Genomic DNA, 21,538 nt, shown 5'->3' with positions numbered 1-21,538 from the left:
AATATGAGCAGAATGAAACTTATCCTAATGTATTTCAGTGTAGGCAGGTGAAAAATTGTAAAAAAAAAAAAAAAAAAAAAAAAAATTGGACAATGAGAATTTTGTGAGGTCCCATTGATCAAGGAGACACACCCTGCTCTGATTAAGTGAAATAGTATAATAGTTTAATGTGAAGCTTAATTATGCCAAAGAAGAGTCAATATATTAAGATACAAAACTTGCTTGAAAATTTTGTTTAATTTGCACAAAAATGTATCAAAAATTTCTTGGATATTTTAGTTTAAAATTTGCATATTTAAATTTTCAAGTTTCTATGCTGCTCTCCAGAGTTCATCAGTTAAGAGTGGACTCCATTTATTTTAGGGGAATATTATTACAAGTGAGAACTCACCACCGTGGACTCCACTTCAAACCAAAGTTCAAACCAACAATAGGGTTATATTTCACTGTACTGTTATGAAGTCGCTGTTGCACAGACTGCCAATATGCTGCCTCTAATCTGACCATAGATCAAAGTTTGAGATGTTAAACTGCTTCAGGAGAGAGACAGCCCAGAGTGCCTGAGGTAAGGGTGGATGCAGGACAGGATATTAAATCATCTTTTATCTGGAAAACTGCAGTGATGAATTAACAAGGAAATGGTGGCTGAATGATAATGGCAGAGATGCATTTATAAAATATATATGTGTGATATTTAACATTTATCACAGCAATTAGTCTCAAGTCAACTAAAAAACTCCTTAGCATTTCCCCAGAGGCTGTTTTCTCGTTAAAAATTACTGACTAGGTGGAAAACCAGCCCCTTTATCTCCATTTCAACAAACTGTGAATATTTCCTTGCTCTATGGCAGTAGGCCTATTCTCATATCTGACTCATTACAGCATCTTTGGAAAAAAGGTCAGGGCATGGTTGCTAATGACAACCTGCACTGTGCTGCTCTACTCAGATCATTTGGGTGTGTGTGTATGTGAGGTCCACTGGCAGCCTCATTTATAGGGACCAGTCGCCCCCTGCTGTTTCTCAGTTTCTGACATGTATGAGGTTGCCATGCCAACCAGAGAGGGCATTTATGAAAGCACGAAGCACATTTATCCACCTGTGAACACAGAAATCAAACCAGTCAGTTGGATGCTTGTTATGGTAAAACATAGCACTATGTTGGTCAGATTAATGATTACAGTCATACAATTTGCAGTTTTAAATGCATCGAGCTATAACTGTATTAAGGTGGAGACATCTGAACCTGCAGTAGCACATTTGTGCCACTTGGGGGAAGCAAGCATGTCAAAAAACGACCTTCACATGCTGAGTCGATTAACGACAGAAAACGGACCATCAAGGCAGCAACTATCTTGATAATTAAATGATAGTTATAGATTCCAGCTTCTCAAACTACGCATACATGAGAGTAAACTGAATATCTTTGGCATTTATACAGATGATCAGTCTAAATTTGAGGAAGTTACTGTTAGCTCTGGGAAGTCGAATAGGCATTTTTCACAATTTTTTGACAATTTATAGGCAAATTTCAGTTATTCAGTTCATTGGCAAAATAATCAGCAATCATTAATTAAACTAATTGTTAGCTGTAGCCCTTAACCAAAATGTTAGTCACAGTTGTTTTTCCATTAGTGTTTTTATTCATACAGTGAGGATGCTCATACATAATATTTTTCTATAAAATATATTACCTTTCAGTTCCTGAAAGCAAAAACTAGATATAAATCATCAAATTTCATTTGATAAGAAGCAACTCATTTTCAAGTGTCAACCAAGGCAGTCAACTGTATCAGCAGTCAGAAATGCAGATTTAAGAAATCACATTCTAATAAAGACATTTTTTCTTCTGTCTAGCAAAGCCACAATGTCTGAGTGCTAAGTCCACCATCCACCGACACAAAAGACAGTGATAGTTTGGGTTTTCTAAAGTAGCAAATGCTGTTAAAATGCTGTATCCACGAAAACAAAACAAACAAAATTGAGTTTTTTATGCAAAGACAAAAATACAGTGGTGGTGAAGAGGGAGGCTGTGACATTAAGAAATGTGAGTGTTTCAACAGAACTAATTATGTCTGTCATGTTGCCTATTGCACATTTTCTCTCCACTCCTCGTGTGTGTCTTTGTTTCCTTGTTGGATGAAATGCTTCACAGTTGTCATGGCAACCCTTCGCATCACAGCAGCTCGCTGTGACCAGGTGCTGAGTTGATGCTATCTGCAAAGTAGAATCATTACCAAAAATAAGTGAAATATCATGGTGATTGATCAATACTAGTATCTGTTCACCTGTACAGATACGTAATAATGCAGTCAGAACATAAAGTTAATGGCATGTTGTAGCTTACAGCGGTGAGAAAAATAAGTGAATGTTTTAGAATAATAAATATGGTCAGATTTTTATCTAAGTTACATTTATGAACAAGTGCAGTCTATTTTACCTTATAACACATTCATTCATTCATTTTCTTCCGCTTAGTCCCTGAACAGGGTCACGGGCGGGGCCGAAGCCAATCCCGGCCGGCAATCGGGCGAAGGCGGGGTACACCCTGGACAGGTCGCCAATCCATCGCAGGGCCCTTATAACACATAAATCCTTGTATTGTTCTTGCCCATGCTGAACACACCATTCAAAAACAAACATTTTCAGTTTGCTGTTGACAAGCAGCATCTGCTGATGTGAATCTTGTCTTGAAAAAAGATCTCAGATGACTTACAGTCAAGGATTGTTAATTTGCATAAAGCTGGAAAGGATTACAAAATAATTTCAGATCTTCATCAGCCCACAGTAACAAACTGTCTATACATCAAGATGATTTAGTACTGTGGCTTGCTGCTACCCCTAGACGTGGGTGCTCAGCTCCGATGACTCCAAAGGCTGACCCTAAACATCGAAGTAAATCTACTACAGAATGACTCCACCTTTTGGAGTGTTCCAGTCAAAATCCAGATCTTAACCCCATTCAAAGATGCTATGGCATGAGCTCAGAGAGCCCCTCACACCAAGCATCATAAACATATGTCTGAGCTGAAGCCACTCTGTGAAGAAGAATGGTCCAAAATCCTTCCTGAACATTGTGAAGGTCTGACCCACAGCTACAGGAAATGCTTGTTTAAGGTTAAAGCTGCCAACAGAGGTCTAGTCAGTTATTAAACCCAAGGGTTCACTTACTTTTCCCACCACCACTGTGAGTGTTAATAGGTGTGTTATACACAAAAGATTATAGCAGTTGTGTGTTAATACACACTTTGTGTTTGTCTACACTAGTGACTTAGAAGATCTCATCACATTTTATGACCACTTAATGCAGAAAACATGCCACTAACAGAATCACTGTTTTTCTATTGAACAATGCCTTTTTATAGATACCCATTTAATCATCATGTTCCACAGTAGTGGACACTGTAGTCTGTTCCCACTTTGCCCATACTCTCAACATCTGCCACACACACACACACACACACACACACACACACAAACACACACACATAAATAAAAACAGAGAGACATGTACCAGACAAGTCCAGGGACTTATTTCTGTTTTGGGGTAGTCTAGGTTTTTTCACAGGGGGTTTGCGATTTGGGGGCTTCTCAACGTTATTGGGGCTTTCCCTGTCAGTGCCTGGGTTCAGTGAGGACAGGAAACACAAATTACCAGTTAGATACAGACACGTTGCACAGAGATCAACATATAGACACAAATTCCATTCACAATCATATGTATCGTAACAGCCTGTTAGGTTAATGGAAACAGTACATGTACAGTATAGTGCAGAAAATACATGAAACTGTACCTGCATCACAAGACATGGCCTTTCTGTTTCTCTGTGGTTTTACTGGTGCTTGAGGTCTGAGTCCTTCATCACCTGATTACATGTAATGAGTGACAAAGATATTATATATTTGTCAGGGCAGGATGCTGTATTTATTAATTGTGAAGTATTAACATGTACATGCCATATATATTGCAAAGTCTTTCTTTCAGTTAATGTATGGTGAAACCTTAAAACCCAACAACTGAAGCAGAATGCAGCCAAAGATCTCTGTGCACAGTTTTACTCAGGTACATTGACCACAGAAATGAGTAGGTGAATGAGTAAGTGAAAGAAACAAATCCCTGTTGGATCAATTCTTTCTTGGTCTAGCACTTAACTCCACATAAAACCACAGATTGTTAAGTGCTAAGCTAATCAGCTATTAGCTGCAACCTCCTTATTTTGCACATTGACACTGGAGTGGTGCCAATCCTCTTATCTAACTGAAAAATTGTTGAAGCACTGAAGTTTTGCTGAGTTGTTTATTTGTATTGTTGACATTCTGCGACCAAAGGTCCATGATGAATCAAACATTTTAGCTGTTAATTTATGTTGTGCAGTGCAGGTACCTTGACTTGCTGCTCTGTCTGGTAGTCCATGCACAGGCCTGCTGACAGGAGGCGGCACAGGAGGAGGAGGCAAGTTCCTCTCATTGGCTGATTCTTTTGAAAAAGCCACATACGAGGATGCCTTTGGCTGTTTTGTCAGGTAAGAACAGGAAATCAGTACAAACAATGCACCAACAACAAAGACAGTTGGGGCAATTACAAAGTTTGCTATAAATTTACCCACAAAGATAAGAAAAATGGGACCAATATTATTTCCCACCCTTTCAGGAACTGGAGGAGGATGACCCTCCGAATCTCTTCTTTTTTCTTTTTCTTTCTTTTCCACCTTCCCAGGATCCCTGTCTGTGTCTCCTTCCTCCTCGGTATCTTCAAATTATAAAAAGGTAACCGTCACCTAAGTTTGTGCTTCGTGTACACACTGAAGCAAAGACTGCAGTCAAAATCTTGCTGCAAAGCAAAAATCTCTTTTCTAACTTGCAGCAGAAGGATAACAGTGAAATACCTGGTAGAGCATCTGAGCTCTCATGCTGATGTCTCTGCCTCAGTTTGGACAGGCTGGGCTTGCTGCTTTGGGATGGGGGGTCGGGTTTAGATGCACACACAGCAGCTCGAACTATTCCTCCTCCACTGCTCCTCCATTCTTCTGTAAAGCCACCAACAATGTCAGGACACGCGTGTCTGTCTCCCTGTGTGTCCTGTTGATGCCAGCCTGTAGCTGCTGCCTCGGTGTTTTTCAGGGGATCCGTTTCCTGTTTTGGGGAGGGCATCCTGTCTGATGGGTATGGTGGCAGTGGCCGTTGAGCCAAATGAAGAGCCTGCACTTGTCTCTCCATCTTTCTGCCCGGATGTCTGCCCTCAGTCCACTGACTGTCCACCAGTATGTCGGTCGGCCTGTTCTCTGACCATGACCTTTCTATTTGTCTGCCTCCTACCCACTGTTTTTCTATCTTTCTGTCAATCTGCCGCTGGGTGTGTTTGTCAACAGTCCACTGTCTGTCCATATGTCTGTCTGGATGCCTGCTCTCAGTCCAGTACCTGTCTGTCTGTCTCTCGGTCATTCTTGGCTCTCCAAAAGTTCTTTCTTGGAGCCTGTCCTCAAACTGCTGCCTCTCTACATGTTGATCACTCTGCCTCACTTCCATCCACTGCATGTCTGCTTGCAGGACCTCTGTTGTCCTCTGTTTGTCATCCGCCCAGTACCTGTCCACTTCCACCAGCTGATCAAGAACAGCATCTCCTTCAGATGTCTGTCAAAACGCAACAAGAAGATGCAGAAGAAAAGACTGTACCTCATGCAAACATGCAGTAAAACAAATACTTGCAGCAGGCCACAATGAATATACCTCTTTGGGAGAGTAAAAGGGGTGCTTGCTTCCTCCCACACCTGGATGAGGGATGCCCATAACTGGTGGTGGGCTCAAAACAAGAGCACTTTTCCCCTGGTGATCATTCATTTTCCCATCAGCCCCTTCACCGGGAGATCCACCTCTGGCAGCAGATCTTGGAGCCTGGAGGAGTGTGTATACATTCTCTGTGGCTGTCCTAAAAGGTTGAAGTCACCAAAAATGTTAGTCTGCCAACATTTCCACAGATTCAAAATAAAGAACTAAGACTAAAATACACTAACAAACTTGGAGAGTGGTATAATTAGGAAGTATCACTTGTCTGCGGCAAACCAGCTATCTCGCTATCCTAATCTGTATTTGTTATGCAGTGTGCTCACTTCTAATCACTTGGCTGCCTGCTGGATCCAGAGTTGGAGCCACCGGCTGTCAGCTACATCTGTGTACACACTCTGGTGTCAGCCTGCCTGTGCTTTGGCAGCTAACAGCCATTTCTTATATCAACATGGAAATGACAGAGATTTGATATTTGTTGGAGTATTTATGGAGTTCAGTGCTGCTGATTGTCCTTTGAAGAACCAAGAAGTAGATAACCAGCAGAAAATGTGAAAATGCACAGTAGAATATGGAAGGAAAGTCACAGACCGTGTGTGTTTATGCACAAACCCTGAGGGTACAGTGTCACCAGTATTACACCCGTCTCCATAAACCTCTGCTTCAGACTCCTGGGGTCCCTGATTGGACAGAGTTTGGTTGCGGTTTTTACGAAAACCAAAGATGGCCAGCATGTTTCTCCTCTTCTTTCTCCTCAGAGAGTGAACTTTGTGAAGAGAGGAGAGCTCACTGAAAGAGGTGAGAGAGGTTGAGAGTCACACACACTAAGCCTGCTCCAGAACAATCAAGTCTTATCACATCTCAACAGATCTCCACACCAGGTATTTGAGCGTAGCTAGGCTGCATGTCTTGGTACACAATGATTTTTCTAAAATTGACTTTTTAATATTAAAGTAAAAATGTAATCAAATTAAAAGAACTGACTTAAGATGATGATCTGCAGCATGGAAGGGAAGAACATTATTCAGAAAAGCTGTGCCAAAACAAAAGCTCACTACTCTGCTGTATTTATATTTTGAAGGGTCATACTGATGGTTCTGCATGTTCCAGCTCATTAATTCTATACTTCTTCATTTCCAAACTTTATACTATCGCTGACTAACCAAAACATTCATGTCCAAAGCATAATGAAATCACCAGCTACTAATGACAGCCAAACAAACAAAAAAAACTGTTGCCAACAGATCAGTCATGTCCTGTCACCTAAAAAGCCCTGAAGCAGTGAAGCAGCAGCCCCAGATCCACTCATCATCAAAGAGTGACAAAGTTTATACATTAATTGGGCAAAGATGACGGACACCAGATTCAGCTGCTTCTGACTGTACCAGAAGGTAAAGAAGCCGAACTTCAACATGAGACTACTTCAAAGACAGACACACAGTGGTCAGAGAAACAGCTTTCCAAACTCAAACTAAGATCTAAACACAAGCCAATTAAAATGGAGCCATAGTGAAAATGTCTGAAAACACAAAACCGTCAGAGCCTCACAGGGTCCTAACGACAGAGGAGAATGAATCACTGATTTATTTCTTTGCTAAAGTGCATGTATACACACACACACACACACACACACACACTCATTGTGTTCGATTGTGTGGATATGATTATAAATCTCATGCACTGTACTGTAATTTAAGTGTTTAGATTTGAATTTGGAAATTATATAAATGTATTTTTGTAACTAACTCACACATTTGTTCACATCATTACTCTGAAAGTATATTTTACAATAAAAAGTGACTAATAATCCAATCTTAATCCAAGGTCACATAGAAGTAAAATTTAGATTTTTGAACTAGTCCCACTGGTTAAACTGTTTGGCACAAACACTACTACTCTGAATAAACCCACTAAGGTCACTGAATAAGTATTTACAGAGGAACCCTAGTTATAAATGCTGTGGTATGTGGTATTGGTTTACTCATCTCTGTACCAATAAACGTGAAATAATGGACTAAATAGTAATAATGAACTAAACATACAAAGAAGGAAGAAGGCTTAATGACCACTACTTTTGTTCTTCATCATAAACAAAACCTGACAAGAAGTGCCAGACCTGTGGCCATGTAGATGAAGATGATATGTATGTCTCACTTTGGAAACCTTTTGGCTCATACTGTTCGTATGATCAAGACTAACTGTAGAATATGAGAAGGAGGAGATGACGTGTCCTCTGCATCTTCAGAGATGTTCAAGTATAAAGTAGAAATCTTTTACATGCACTGTAGAACAGTTCAAAAACAACTGACCAAAATGAGTCTAACCCTGCACACAATCACAGAATAAATGATTCTGTGATAAGATATAGTGTAACATGGCTTTTGAATAATTGGACCTACAGTATGAACAACTGAAAACAGGATTAATATATGCCTGGTGTTTACATGCTGATGCAGACTGACTGTTACCAAAGAATTTAGTAGTCTACGAAGAGTCACTACCTGTGAGATTATTACAACATTCTGGTCACATTCTGAACTATTCAGTCATTTTAACTCTTTTCTATTAATGCCACAGTTTCCACAGTCACTTGCTTTTACTTAGTGCAATTTGTTTATTTTCGCTGTGCCGTGTGCTTCTTTTGGCCCTTTTGTTACACAATCAACAGAAATTGCAATAAATGGATGAAAAATCCTCTTACTGCAGTTGAATATACCCATTTTCTGTAACTCCCCTAATGCTACCTTTGGTAAAGATTTGTTATGATTACACCAGTGAGTTTTCCCAAAGTGCATGCTGCATTTTTAAAATGATTTCCTGTTGTTGGATTTTAACCTTTAATCTCGTTACACAATGAAAATCAATATTTCATCCCCTTTATTATTTGCAAAAAACTCTTACAGCGATGGTGCATTTAAGGATGCTCTGACAAGCCAGATTTAAGTGTTCTTGGCAGAAAAGCATTTGATTCACAAGCTACAGTATGCTGTTGGAAAATTAAACAATAAGCAAATGTGTTGTCTGCTGATATTTACTGTGAGAGGTTGCTGTTTAGTAGTTAATTCTCTTAATGTTCTTGATCAAGGAGACATTTTTGAAACAGTTTCTGCCACATTACATGACAATAAGTAGGTAAAAGAGAAAAAAATGTTTAATGTGATGGATTAACTATCTAAAGCAAGCTCGGTAAGTTGATTTTCACATCATGGAGAAATAAATAGAAAATAATGAGTTCCTGGAAAGCAGAAACTCAGTCTAAAAACCTATGGTATGGTTTTACAAACAGAGGTAAATCAAAGTAAATGTGAAATATATAAAATAGAAGTTGGGCTAATTTTCTGTCAAAAGAGATCCTTAGTAAAACTCCTACCTGTCGGGAAGGACTCTTTTGGTGTAGAACTCTGGCAGTCCATCATCAAGAGGGCTTATTCCTCCATTTTCGCTACAGTTCTGTACAAACACAAACACATTTAAAGCCTTTTAAGAGAGGGCAGTTTAGCTGCAATGGCTGTCACATGTAAATGTTATGTATACAATTCCATGAGCTTCACTGAGATGACATAATTCAACTTCAGCCATCCATTTCGTAAAGATTACTCCTGACAAAGACACTGCAAGTAGGCTGGAACATTAGGAAATGGGAGAATTATAAACTGATGGGTGGAAGTATAGATTCAGATTTCCTCCTGTTATGTTCATTTCTCAGGTGATGCCTGCTCAGCAGTTATGTTCGTGGGTCAATTTGACCCGCAACATAACAGGAGGGTTAAGTAAGGGTAATGTACCTGGAATACTGCCCAAATCAAACCCTTACCATCTCAGCAGGGATATGCCCTCCCTTGTGCCTCCGCGGAGGCCTAGGCCGAACACGTGTAACATGGTGGAGAGGTAGACCCTGCGTAGGCAACTCTGCCAGGCCCTCCCAGGATACAGAGGGGGATAGCGGTGATGAGTACGATGGCACAGAGGGAGGTGGAGAGGAGCTGGAGTCATCACCTAGACCTGATAGCAGCAGAGAGCAATGAAAGGATTATGGAGGATGAGAGGACAAGACACTGAGAAGGCACAGTCAAGGAGACAGGTTGGGGAATTAGAGGGAGCCATCATTTCCACTTCATCCAGTTTAAAACAATCAGCGGCTGCTCTCAGATATACTGACTCAGAGTTTGTGCAGGCCAGATTAAAACAGCCATTAATAGACTTCTCAGATGGAGAGACAGGACAGAAGAGAAAGACTCAACAAAAAATGCTCTAATGGCGCCACTGAAAGAGACAAGATGGGGTGAGAGCTAAACAGAAAAGAGTGGCGAGAGCAGGATAAGAGGATATACAGCAGCACTCACTCAGCCTGGTGGAGACAGGTCGTATTCGTCTTGTTCTTGAGCTGCGTTTCTTAATGGCTATTGTGTCCTGGGAGGAAACAAGAAAGAAATTGATACTGTGACGCTGAGGGATAAGTAAGTAAAGTTATATAAGCAGGAAAAAGTATACATGTCTAGTATTTCAAATGATACAAGCCCTGCTTTAGGCCAGTCAGTGCTTTTCTGAGTTTGTCAAATCAAGGCACTGTATATTTTATACAAAGTGACAAATACACACTGGGACAGAGAAGGTGGATGAATAACAGTACTGTGAATTATACTGTGACAGCATGTCAGGTGTCCCAACAGAGACAAAAACACACCGGACCACTGCTCCATGGTAATGAAAGATGCCTATCACTCTGAACCCTGCACAGCCCATGGACTCTCCAGTCACTGTGTCTCATCCCAGGCTATAGGCAGAGACTTAAACCTACATAGCCTGCGATCAAAACAGTGAAATGATGGACCAAGGAGGCTAAAGTCATTTTTACACAGATTCCGCACTACTGCCATTCCAAAGGGTCACCAATATCCAATATAATTACCAATGAAAAAACTGTTCTTCAGGGTGTTCTGACCTTTTCTGCTTTACAGACAAAAATATTTAAAAATCCTCATGAGTTTTCGAGAGGAGATCAAGCCTCAAGGTGTATGACAGGGGTGGACAGCTGTGACTCAGGAGGCAGAGCAGGTTGGAGGTTTAATTCCCGGCATAGAAAAGCACAATACGAATACAATACCATTTTACCATTTAGGGTAACGACTGAACTGAGTGTGATGAAAAGGGCTTTGGCCTTATTGTAGATTCTTGAGATAATGACAGAGAAGCAGTTCACTCCAGTAGTTTTATCTGCTTTCTTGTAAATGTTGAGCTGCTATTTAGTGTGTCTTCCAAGGTTTGCAATTTATTCTTTTTCAGGTTGACTCAGCTTTCCTCCATCCCGGCAACAGTGGTAATAATCAGCTAAGATTTAGTTTCAGGCTCAGTTTTCTCATTCTATAAGGGGCAATTTGATGAGGAGGAATACCGTAGTTGAGCAGGAAGTGTATAAGAAAACTAGCATTTACTTTAATGAGCTCAGCTGATAAGTAAAAAATTGTTTGAGGTGGAAGAGTATGTAAAATCAATGTAAAAACCATGGAAGGGAAGGAATTAAAAAAAACTGCCCTGTAATCACATAAACAGGTATTAAGTCAGAGTTCTGTCCAGTCAGGACTCGAGTGACTAACAAACTGAACAAAGTATTATAAACTAATAAATACAAGGTTTATTACCACAGACAAAACAAGAGTTTAAGTTCCTAAGGCATAAAATATGATTAAACCTAGGTATAAATATACAGAGAAGAACAGACATGTTACGTAAATAGTCTGTAATGTAGTGTGTGAGCATTACATACAGTACTGTCTTCACTTATAATGTCACCTTTAGACCAGTGGGTATCATATATAAAGATAATTTGACTGGTGCAAGTTTAATTCCAGTCAGGCTTATGGTTGTAGGAATTAAAAACGTTTTGAAATCTGGATTTTCAATAATGTGCTTCAGTCAAGTCAATCAGTGAAAAGCTTCTAAAGGTCACAACACAATGGAAATGACAATACACCATCAATCCAAGTAATGGAGGAGTTAGGGACTCTCAAATTTTGACCTTTAACTGTAGTGATCCTGTCAAGAAAATAATGTAATGTCATGTAATGTTTCAAATGCCAGACCCCAGAGGAAAATCCATCAATTCTGCAAGTTTTACAGAGACAGTATTTTTGGTTAGTCTAGTACTCAAGTTCATGAACATGGCCTACAAAGGAGAGTGAGCCCTAGTTAGGTAACATACTGTATGTATTCAATGGTCAACATAGAATTAAAGAATAAAAAGGTAAGCAAAGGAGTTCTCAGGGACAAAACACATGCTAAAAACAGTGCAATAAAAAGTGTCTGAATATGTTCATATTTCCAGGCATATCCTTCTTTTTTTATATTGGCAAAAGACTGTTAAAAAGACAATACTATACCTGGACAAAATCACATTTAATCTCTTTAAAATACTTTGGCTGCTAGCAAAAAAGCCATCACACCAAGATGGCTGCAAGCAAAAATACAACAAAAGACAACCGAACTGCAGCTGCCAGTAAAACTGACCTAGAGTTGAGACTGTAAGTGTTATTGTTCATCAGGCTCTGTGCTCCAGTACATAAAATAACAAACACTCCATTAAAGCGCCAAGTCTCAGCTTTAATTTGAGTAGACTTATATCAATATAGAAAGACTTGTGTGGAAGATATAGCTCTTGCTCCATATTGTAAAAGTTCAAAAGTAATTGGATGCTTGTCAAGTGAATGTTCGCTCTACAAGCCAAGCAGCTGTGTGTGCATTCAACATTAGTTTGTGCACAAAACAGCTCACACGTGGCTTAGAAGTGATTGAGAGTTGCCTTTTAGATTGAGGCAGATTTGTCTGTCAATATGAGAAGTAAAAGGAGACTTCATGACCATAACCTCAGAGGATTCACCACAAGATGCAAACAGAAAGGCCAGGTTACAGTTCACAAAAATGAAACAGGTTGTTCAACAAAGTTCTGTGGACTGATGAAACAAAAAAATCAACCTCTATCAAAATGATGGAAACAGGAAGTGAATCTGTCAAGCATGGTGGTTCTGTTATGGCTTGGGCAGTGGAAGTGACACACTGGCATTTACTGATTTTAGTGCTGACAAAAGCCACAAGATGAATGCAGGAGTGTATGGGCGCTTTAAAGGGCTTTAAGATAGGACACGGTATGTGCTGTGCTCACTGTGGGGGTTGGGCGCACCACAAGGGAGGAGGGCTCACACGCACAAATCACGCTCATGTCGGGCACCAGTTGCTATGTGACCAAAGAGCTTTCCAGAAGGTGGTTAGCAGATATTAACTAGTTTTTCTAGCAGTGGACTTGGATGCACATGTCAGTGAAAAGCTCTGGCCTTAGTTGTATGGATGAGGAGGAGGACAGAGCTGCAGCAAAGAACAAGAGGGTGTGGGTCTACCAAAATCATCTTCTCCTCCATTTTCTTTGTGGTCTCTCAGGTCCTCTGCAATTGGACACGTTGAGGTGTCGTCACAGAGTGCTGTGCCCAAGGTGAACCTTTTGTTTAGAACTTCAGACAGCTCGCAAGTACGGCACGTGTGACAGATATGTTCTTGCACCGCGCAACACATAGAAATGAATGGGTTCAATAACAGAGTGCAAAGCCCACCGTGCCCTATCTAAAAGCCCCTTGATTTTTGCTCAGATTCTGCCGAATTCGTCAAAACTCAGTGGCATTTCATCATTCACAACGATTGTAAACATATGGCCAAAGCAACTGAAGAGCTTTCATGGTGAACAGATGGATATTCTCGACTGACCAAGTCAATCGACAGAACTTCATTCCACCTGTTGAAGGCTAGACTGAAGGCAGAGAGAATCCACAATAAGCAGAGCTGAAGGAGGCTGCTGGTGTCTATGGGCTTAAGACTTCAGGCAGTCATTTATCACCAAATATTGAATAAAATGACTTTTATTTGACTTTGTCCAATCACTTCTGAAAGCCCTAACCCCTTTGCACACTGTGTTAAACGGGCTACAACATGTGTATGTGCCTGTAAGATGTCACTGAAAGACCCTGCTCCTGTAGAAACAGGGTCGATCATTACAACAACCTACTCATTTAACTTGAAAGTTGCAAATAAAAGATGTTACAGTTATAAAAATTTGAATGCTGTGACAAATTGCCAAAGCACTGTATCATCTGAGAAAATTTGTCTGATCTTATAATGGACTCAGAACCCCCCCACAAAAAAAAACAGAAAACACACATGTCCATGTGTCCACACTCACTATGCTGGTGCCAAGCTCCTCATCTGTGATGTCCAGAGAGTCTCTGTGTCTGTTAAACCTCCAGACAGTCCCATCCTCACATGTCTCCTCCCACCGTTTAAGGTGAGACACCTGCCGGTTCTGAAACAGACAAAGCTCTTAAAACCTTCTGACAAGCATTCATTCCCTTTATGTATGTCTTACACCCACAGTAACTTTTCCAATAAGTGCTTTGTATTTACAAGGGTCTTATGGGTGGAGTAGAGCTCCTGCAGGATTTGGTCCACAATAGAGTTGGTGAGATAGGAAACCACAAACAGCTTGACTTCTCTGCAGAAGATTGCGTGAGAGGAAAAGGAGAGACAGACGGGAAGAGGTTTGGTAAAAGTGAGAGCAAATCAATATCCTACTTATCAAATTCAAACATGTTGCTGCAATGCTGCACTGCTGCTCTCCCCTTCTCCTTCTTCAAATTCCTCTCTTACTCTAAGGCTCGGTGAATGTCCTGTGCAGCTCTTTCCATCAGAGCAGTCCGAATGGCAGAGCGAGGGATGGACACGCGCTCAGAGACAGATGAGAGCGGAGGATTTAGTCTCTCGGCCGCAGAAGAAGATAAAGGGCAGAGCTCGCGACAGAGAGACACCATTGAGTCCACGATCACCTGTAATGGACAGCAGTCACTGTACCTCACTATGTTAGGGATCACAGTGTAAAAAGCTCTTAGATCTACCTGAAGCTCCTTGTCTGCAGCTTTGGTGAGTTCACCAGCCAGAGAGTCCAGTTTCTGCCGCACAGGCCCATCCACAGACAGCACATGAGCCAGCTCACACAGTGAAGGGTAGAGCTTGGAGTACAAGAGAGAAAGGATTCATTCAAATTCAGTGTGAAGGTAATGCAAATACTGTGTTTATACACTTCACATCACTCACAGCGCGGGAGTTCCTGGCCTCTTTTAGCACTTGTTTAGCAGCTTGAATTTCCTCCAACTCCCCGACACCTCGCAATATACACACCTGCTGCTGGACTCGTACACAGAGGCGCTCCATCACCTTGGAAACAGATGTGCAGGGGTATGTTACGAGCATAAACACACATAAAACACTCATAAACATACGCAGAGGTAAGAACACACAGATTAGTGCTACCTGTTCGGCGGTGCTCGTGACCAGACCTTGATGTAGCCGCAGAGCCTGTCTCTGGGAGAAACGCTGGGTCTGGTTGTTCCTCACCAGAGCACGCTGGATCTGTGCAGCAGAGAGGCAGAGGACAGTCATGAATATAAACTAGACAGAAAAATACAAGGAAACCAGACAGAAAATCAGGTGATGATGCAACAAGCCAGTTGCTACAGAAGACACAAATTGCGATGACACAGAGGAAAAGGCCCCGGAGAAGAAGCTGCTGTATTATTTTAAATCTGGAAATGGAAAATGAACCTGGTTTTGAAGATGCCAGACAACATTAAAAAAGTGTTCTGTTGTAAACATGAGAGATCTTATCAGATACCCCAGATCTGGTTTAATATGTTTTTTGTTTCTATTAGTGACTATGACAGTGGCTCTGGCCTCTCTTGCCGACCTTGGTCAGTGCCTGTTCTGTCCTCTCAGGGGCGCTGCGGTACGCATGGCTGATGTCACTTAGGGGAAGAGGCATGTACTGCAAGGTGAAATTACTGAGAGAGGAAAGAGAGGAGGAAGAAGAAAAAACAGCAAAATAGTCGAGTTATTGAAAGAGAAAATAAAGTTGGGTACAGATACAGGGGTTATTTATGGTTAATATCCCCACTGGACAGAGATCATCCCAAAATATCTCAGTAATGCAATGAGTGAGTAATACTTTGATCTTTACAACCAAGCCATCTTCAGCCTAAAGGTAGGTCTGGACCATGTAAGATAGCTAAGTTGAAAGCAACAATTTACTCGGCTCACGTTGCAAATTTCAATGTGGTTAAATGTTGTGAAACTAAAATCAGTGTGGTTTTTGTAGCAAATCTATAGGGCACCATCTTATTTACTGAGTAGATTCTAGTACTGTATATATACAAAATGCATGTTGATGTTTTCATGCTCTTACTGCTCAAGTGCTCGGGCCACATCGAGAAATCCTGCTGCAGAGGTGTTGTTGCGATCCCATGTCACACTCCTGCAGGGCAAAGTCGTGAGTTGCACTGGATACAAACCTCCACATAGAGCACAACTCACAGTATACTGCAAAAAACAGAAATGTTTTGAAATGTTTTCTTTCACCTGAGTGTAGTGTTGATTTGCAGGGCTTTGCTCAGCATCTTAGCTCCAATGTCATCCATGTTGTTCCCACTCAGGTCCACTTTTCTCAGGCAGGTGTTGCTGCCCAGGGCATTGACCAGCATGGTGCCCCGGGAGCGCAGGCGTGAGTCTGTCAGGGACAGAGAGTGTAGGGCCTGGAGAGAGGAAGAAACATGCATGTTGAAGTGTCTGGGTGTGTGTGAGTGCATGTATGTTGTGTGTAATTATGGATTAAATGAGGATGAGGAAAAAAAAACAACAGAAGATTGAATGGAGGAAGGAGAAGAGGGAAGCCAAGAGGATAAATTGTGGTAGTAAAACTTACTGCTGAGTGATGTGACTGCTTGCCTACTTGACTTTACATGCTGTATGTTGAATTATTTACAATATGTGTATGCAGTGATACAGACACTATGCCCACCAGGTACCAGAGAAACAGTAATAATTGATGACACAGTGACACATCAACAGTGTCACTGAGAGAGGAAAGTCATTGGGAACTGTTCTATTGTTCCATCCATAAAGCAAAAACGATGTGTCCAGGAATCCAGAATACCAGCTACAATTTTAAAATGTTCTTTTTACATTCCATCATTTAATACCAGTGCCACCAAACTTTAATTTGAATCCTACTCAATTTTGTTATGAGTTTTCCATTATCACTCACACATTCCTCCTCCTGTATGAGCTGAACCAGCTTCTGCAGGACTTCATCCAGAACCCTGCGGACACAAACCAAGAGACAAACATAGAGATGAAGCTGGATGAGCTGGTATGAGTAATTTTGTGCTGCAAGTTAGCTGTCTGCCCCGGGAGTGGCAGCCACTTACGAAAATAGAAGTAAAATCCTAGACACGCATATTCAAGCTGGCACATGCAGTGGACATGCACTCATGTTTGCATACACACACAAATAACTGCAGGAAAGCGTGCCGTAAAGCACTGGCAGCACCTGTTTTTGATATTGAAGTTCTTGCCCAGGTGTAGATGTTTGAGTGAGGGGTGCCTGGAGAGGGCTGGCAGCACTGTGAGCAAATCTGCATCAAGACCTGTCAACACAAATACACACACATACAAAGCACGATATGACTTGATCCATTAACAGCCCACTCAAACCTCGCCAGCCTGAGGCCAAAAAGTCAAGGTCACAAAAGGATGTGTTGCCACGTTCCACTGTACCGTTGTCGGAGATATCCAGAGTGGCAATAGAGGAGACTCTAGGGAAAAGTTCCTGAATTACAGCACCTCCTGCAGATCTTAGCTGAAGAGACAGAAAGAGAGATAAAGAGAGAGAAGAAAACCTACATGCGCACACATGAATGAGAGTCATTTAGGTTCAGCCTGTGGGGAATTGTTCTATTTTTCTAGAATGAGGTAAATTTATAGATGCCTTTTTATGTCTTTGCAAGCAGTCTGAAGGTGTGTTGAACAGCGATGTTTGCTTTGCTTGTAATCTGCAGCAGCTCTGCTCAGTGGTAGGGAAAATAGCTGCTGCTACAAGTAGGCTTAGCATTTTGTAAATTGATACAATTAAGTACACAGCATACATACCTACCTACAAACTATCTCCTTGACTTATATATAGCCATGGAATAGTTTCCATAACTGAACAGTTGACCTAAGCACACACCAGGAACAGTTAATTTGAAACAGGGACTTCAGGAGCCTGTGTGGGCTGGTTCCTATGGTGATTAATTGGCTTTTAATGAGGCTATTGCCAGGGACTGTTCTGCAACCTGAAAACAGCTATTGAGGCCAAAACAGATATCCTAAGTCAGAATTAAGTCTAAGTAGTGGGCTGTAATCTAAAAGCCAAAGCAATGAGCTGAAAGATGCTACAATGCTCTGTAGAGCAACAAAAGACTGCAGACCTCAGTGATAATTCTTGGTGTTTGCCACAATGAGCGGCACATTTCACATTACACATAATAAGTTGATTTGTTGTTAATGTAAAAACATTGATTATAGAAGCTTTAGGCTGATAATCAGGATACTTCCACAACTGCCAATCAATGATGTAGAGACATAAAAAAATGCACCCATTAATTCCTCCCACTCTAGTTAAGGAGCAAAAACTGAATTTAACTTAGAATCCATTGCAGATGTAGACATGCGGTCTTACCTCACAGCCACTGATATCCAGATAAAGGTCATTGATATGAGGATTGGAGATTAACCCTGTTAGGAGAGCCCTGTGAAGGCAGGAAGGAGAGAAGTGACTAAGAGAGAAAAGGTAAGACAGGTTTATTTATATAGTGCATTTTGATACACAAAGGAAATTCAAATTGCTCAACACAATGCACACGACTAGATAAAACATTAAAATGCTAATTAAATGCAACAATTACATGACAGCACAAAGTAATAATATGCAAGTGTAGATACTGTACCTACAGTAGTACGTTTAGGATAGCTGTGGCAGAGTGTGGATTCTCACTGTTCTCATTATACTTTCAGAATCAGAATCAGAATCAGAATCTGCTTTATTGGCCAGGTGTGTTGGCCACACGAGGAATTTGACTCTGGTACATCGGCTCTCAATGTGTATGTACATATCCCCATACAAGGGGCAAGTAAACAGTAAACCAGCATAAGGCTGTGTAATATAACAAAATAAGCAGTATTAACAAGCACCCCCTTACACTAGAAAACACAAGGAGTGGAACCTGTGCATACTGTATCTATATATTTAAAGTCTTTCTTTACTATAGAGGTTTTTGGATAAACTGCAGCAGATGTCGATAGAAAATAAGAGTGGACATGGCGGGTACCTCAGAACATCAGGCGGCAGCTTCATGGAGGCCAGGCTGACATGAGTGAGGCTGAAGGCTGAGCTGAAAAACTGACGGAACGACGGCAATGTGTCCTTCACTCTTCTATTGGGCAAAAAAAAAAAAACACAAGACATGAAAGAGAGGAAGTGTAAAAGTGCAGAGCTATTAGAGAGAGAGGGATGAGACCGGCCACACAGAAAAGATGAAGTCACATTGTTGACATACTGGGTAAACATGAGTGTACTGCTGAGTGCAGAGCGCTGACGCCGAATGAAAAATAGAGTGAATATTGCTTTGGTGTAGAGGAGAGCGAGTGGGGTCAAATGATAGATAACTCTGCTTAAATATTCATGAGTCTTATCTATGCAGACAGCACAGAGAGCTCTGGTTTTAAACAGCGGTGGACACACCCACAGAGAGGATACATGATGTTGCAGCGATTCCAACAAAGTTCACTTCCTATTTCCCTTTAAGCATGAAATGAGGATAATGAGGGAAAAAGAAATGACAGATGCGGTCTTTAAGGGGAAATAAGAATAATATCTTCCCAGTGATTTGCAGCTTTTATTGTTTAGGTAATCTACAGATATGACTAACCTGTAAGAGAAGGAATTTTTGGAAAGATTCAGAAAGGAGAGATCAGCGCAACACCCCCTCAGAAGAGCCCCAAATAGCTGTATGAGACACAGGGTGGAAACAGTTAATCTGGGCTGAGAACTGTACAGAGAGGATGCCTTTCTTTTTAACATTGATCATCCCAAGTCATTAAATACTCACTGAGTCCACAGAGCAATCTGTGCCTGACAGATCCAAATGGACCAGGCAGTTGGGCTGAGACAAGAAGAGATACAAGTTCTATAAGCAAAAAGAGAACGAGAGAGAGAGATCATATGAGACTGGAGAAATTGTGTTACAATGGAACAGTGTATGTTTCTGTTTCCAGATAGGTTGTGTATTCTGACCGAGGCATCCTCGCCCGAGAGGACCCCAGGGTTCTTGCTCAGGTCCAGGTGCAGTAGGGAGTTGGAGTACTCATCACTGGAGCACAAAGCCTGAGAGAGAGACACCACTCCTGAGAGAGAGATAGAGTTGCAGATGAATGAAAGTGAAAAACGGAGACAGGAGGAGGATGGGGGAAAGTTGTTAAAAAGACAGAAAACTCTCAAAACATTTTGGGTCCTTGCATTGTTTATAGACATCTGCAGTGGCGGTTATGGTGCACAGTGCAGCATCTGTCTGTTTCAAAGCAATATTTAAATTCTCTGCTGGGTACACTGTAAGGTGAGACAGTAACAGGAGGCACGCTGTCTGCGGGGCAGCATAGGGCTTCACAGATCATGAAAAAAGATGAAACGAAGCTCTTCAGGGGTGAATTGTTTATAGGTTTTACATTCCCTAACCTACAGTATAATCGAACCTGAGCTGTGAGTGATGGTAAATCAGCTGCAGCTTTGGAAAAACATTTGTGTATTAATTAACTAATTTCCACTCAATTTGGGTGAATTACTTTCTTGCTTTGTAAAAAATCCTGCAGAGTGCAATATCAGTGAACAAAAAAATAGGGAAAGCAGGGAGGGGAAAAAAAAAAAGAAAGGCCCAAACCTTTGGAGGTGAGTGAGGTCTTAGAGAGGTTGAGCAGACGAAGCCCTTTGCTGAGGCGGCACACCTGCTGGATTAAGTTGGCCACACCTGCAGCATTGATGTCGGAGACTTAAATACAGTTACAGAATCATCTGTTCAACACACTATTAAAATTAGACTGATAGGAACCTTGCACATGCATAGTAATCATGTTATTACAGTGTTTCATTCTCTTCACTTTATACATGCTCCCTTTAGGCAATATTATCAGGAAGCACAACATAAATTTCCATTGCTATGCAGATGATACTCAGTTATATTTATCTATGAAGCCAAATGAATCAGGTCAGCTGGTCAAACTTCAAGCATGTCTTAAAGACATAAAGGCCTGGATGACCTGCAACTTCTTACTTCTAAACTCTGACAAAACTGAAGTTATTGTGCTTGGGCCTGAAAACCTTAGAAATCTGCTGTCTAATCATATAGTTACTCTAGATGACATAGCCCTTGCCTCCAGTACTACTGTGAGGAACCTGTGAGTCATCTTTGATCAGAATATGTCCTTTAAATCACACATAAACCAAGTCTCTAGATCTGCCTTCTTTCACCTGCGCAATATTACAAAAATCAGGAGCATCCTGTCTCAAAGTGATGCTGAAAAACTGGGCCATGCATTTGTTACTTCCAGGCTGGACTACTGTAACTCTTTACTATCAGGATGTCCCAATAATTCCCTAAAAAGCCTCCAGTTAATCCAAAATGCTGCAGCCAGAGTACTGACAGGAACTAGCAAGAGAGATCATATCTCTCCCATATTAGCTTCTCCCCACTGGCTCCCTGTAAAATTCAGAATAGAATTCAAAATCCTTCTCCTAACATACAAAGCCCTTAATGACAAGGCTCCATCGTATCTTAAAGACCTCATAGAGCCTTATCATCC

The 21,538-nt window shown here is 41.1% G+C and overlaps 1 protein-coding gene across 6 annotated transcripts in view; it reads right to left on the bottom strand.

Moving 5' to 3' along the window:
* Positions 1-311: 311 nt before the first annotated feature.
* LOC109962090 (capping protein, Arp2/3 and myosin-I linker protein 3-like) overlaps positions 312-21,538 on the bottom strand; it is a 32,414-nt gene continuing 11,187 nt past the window's right edge. The window contains exons 12-40 of one of the 6 annotated variants that reach the window (XM_020603485.1): positions 20,620-20,706; positions 19,980-20,089; positions 19,795-19,872; positions 19,615-19,691; positions 19,015-19,119; positions 18,366-18,435; positions 17,423-17,504; positions 17,196-17,292; positions 16,911-16,965; positions 16,226-16,398; positions 16,053-16,121; positions 15,558-15,651; positions 15,125-15,223; positions 14,909-15,028; positions 14,710-14,823; positions 14,465-14,640; positions 14,222-14,309; positions 14,001-14,120; positions 10,123-10,189; positions 9,594-9,781; positions 9,150-9,229; positions 6,392-6,568; positions 5,726-5,924; positions 4,885-5,629; positions 4,606-4,748; positions 4,383-4,509; positions 3,793-3,864; positions 3,513-3,620; positions 312-2,215 (exon numbers count right to left, since the gene is read on the bottom strand). In XM_020603485.1, coding sequence (XP_020459141.1) covers positions 2,175-2,215; positions 3,513-3,620; positions 3,793-3,864; positions 4,383-4,509; positions 4,606-4,748; positions 4,885-5,629; positions 5,726-5,924; positions 6,392-6,568; positions 9,150-9,229; positions 9,594-9,781; positions 10,123-10,189; positions 14,001-14,120; positions 14,222-14,309; positions 14,465-14,640; positions 14,710-14,823; positions 14,909-15,028; positions 15,125-15,223; positions 15,558-15,651; positions 16,053-16,121; positions 16,226-16,398; positions 16,911-16,965; positions 17,196-17,292; positions 17,423-17,504; positions 18,366-18,435; positions 19,015-19,119; positions 19,615-19,691; positions 19,795-19,872; positions 19,980-20,089; positions 20,620-20,706 — 3,761 coding nt within the window. In that variant the 3' untranslated portion in view covers positions 312-2,174. Of the gene's footprint in view, positions 2,216-3,512; positions 3,621-3,792; positions 3,865-4,382; positions 4,510-4,605; positions 4,749-4,884; positions 5,630-5,725; positions 6,569-9,149; positions 9,230-9,593; positions 9,782-10,122; positions 10,190-14,000; positions 14,121-14,221; positions 14,310-14,464; positions 14,641-14,709; positions 14,824-14,908; positions 15,029-15,124; positions 15,224-15,557; positions 15,652-16,052; positions 16,122-16,225; positions 16,399-16,910; positions 16,966-17,195; positions 17,293-17,422; positions 17,505-18,365; positions 18,436-19,014; positions 19,120-19,614; positions 19,692-19,794; positions 19,873-19,979; positions 20,090-20,619; positions 20,707-21,538 lie in introns of those variants that run through there. The other 5 variants (XM_020603486.1, XM_020603487.1, XM_020603488.1 and 2 more) reach the window with 5 other exon arrangements.

The sequence above is a fragment of the Monopterus albus genome, unplaced genomic scaffold, assembly GCF_001952655.1.
Source record: "Monopterus albus unplaced genomic scaffold, M_albus_1.0 scaffold61.1, whole genome shotgun sequence".
Lineage (NCBI taxonomy): Eukaryota > Metazoa > Chordata > Actinopteri > Synbranchiformes > Synbranchidae > Monopterus > Monopterus albus.
This window is presented reverse-complemented; position numbering and strand designations above follow the sequence as displayed.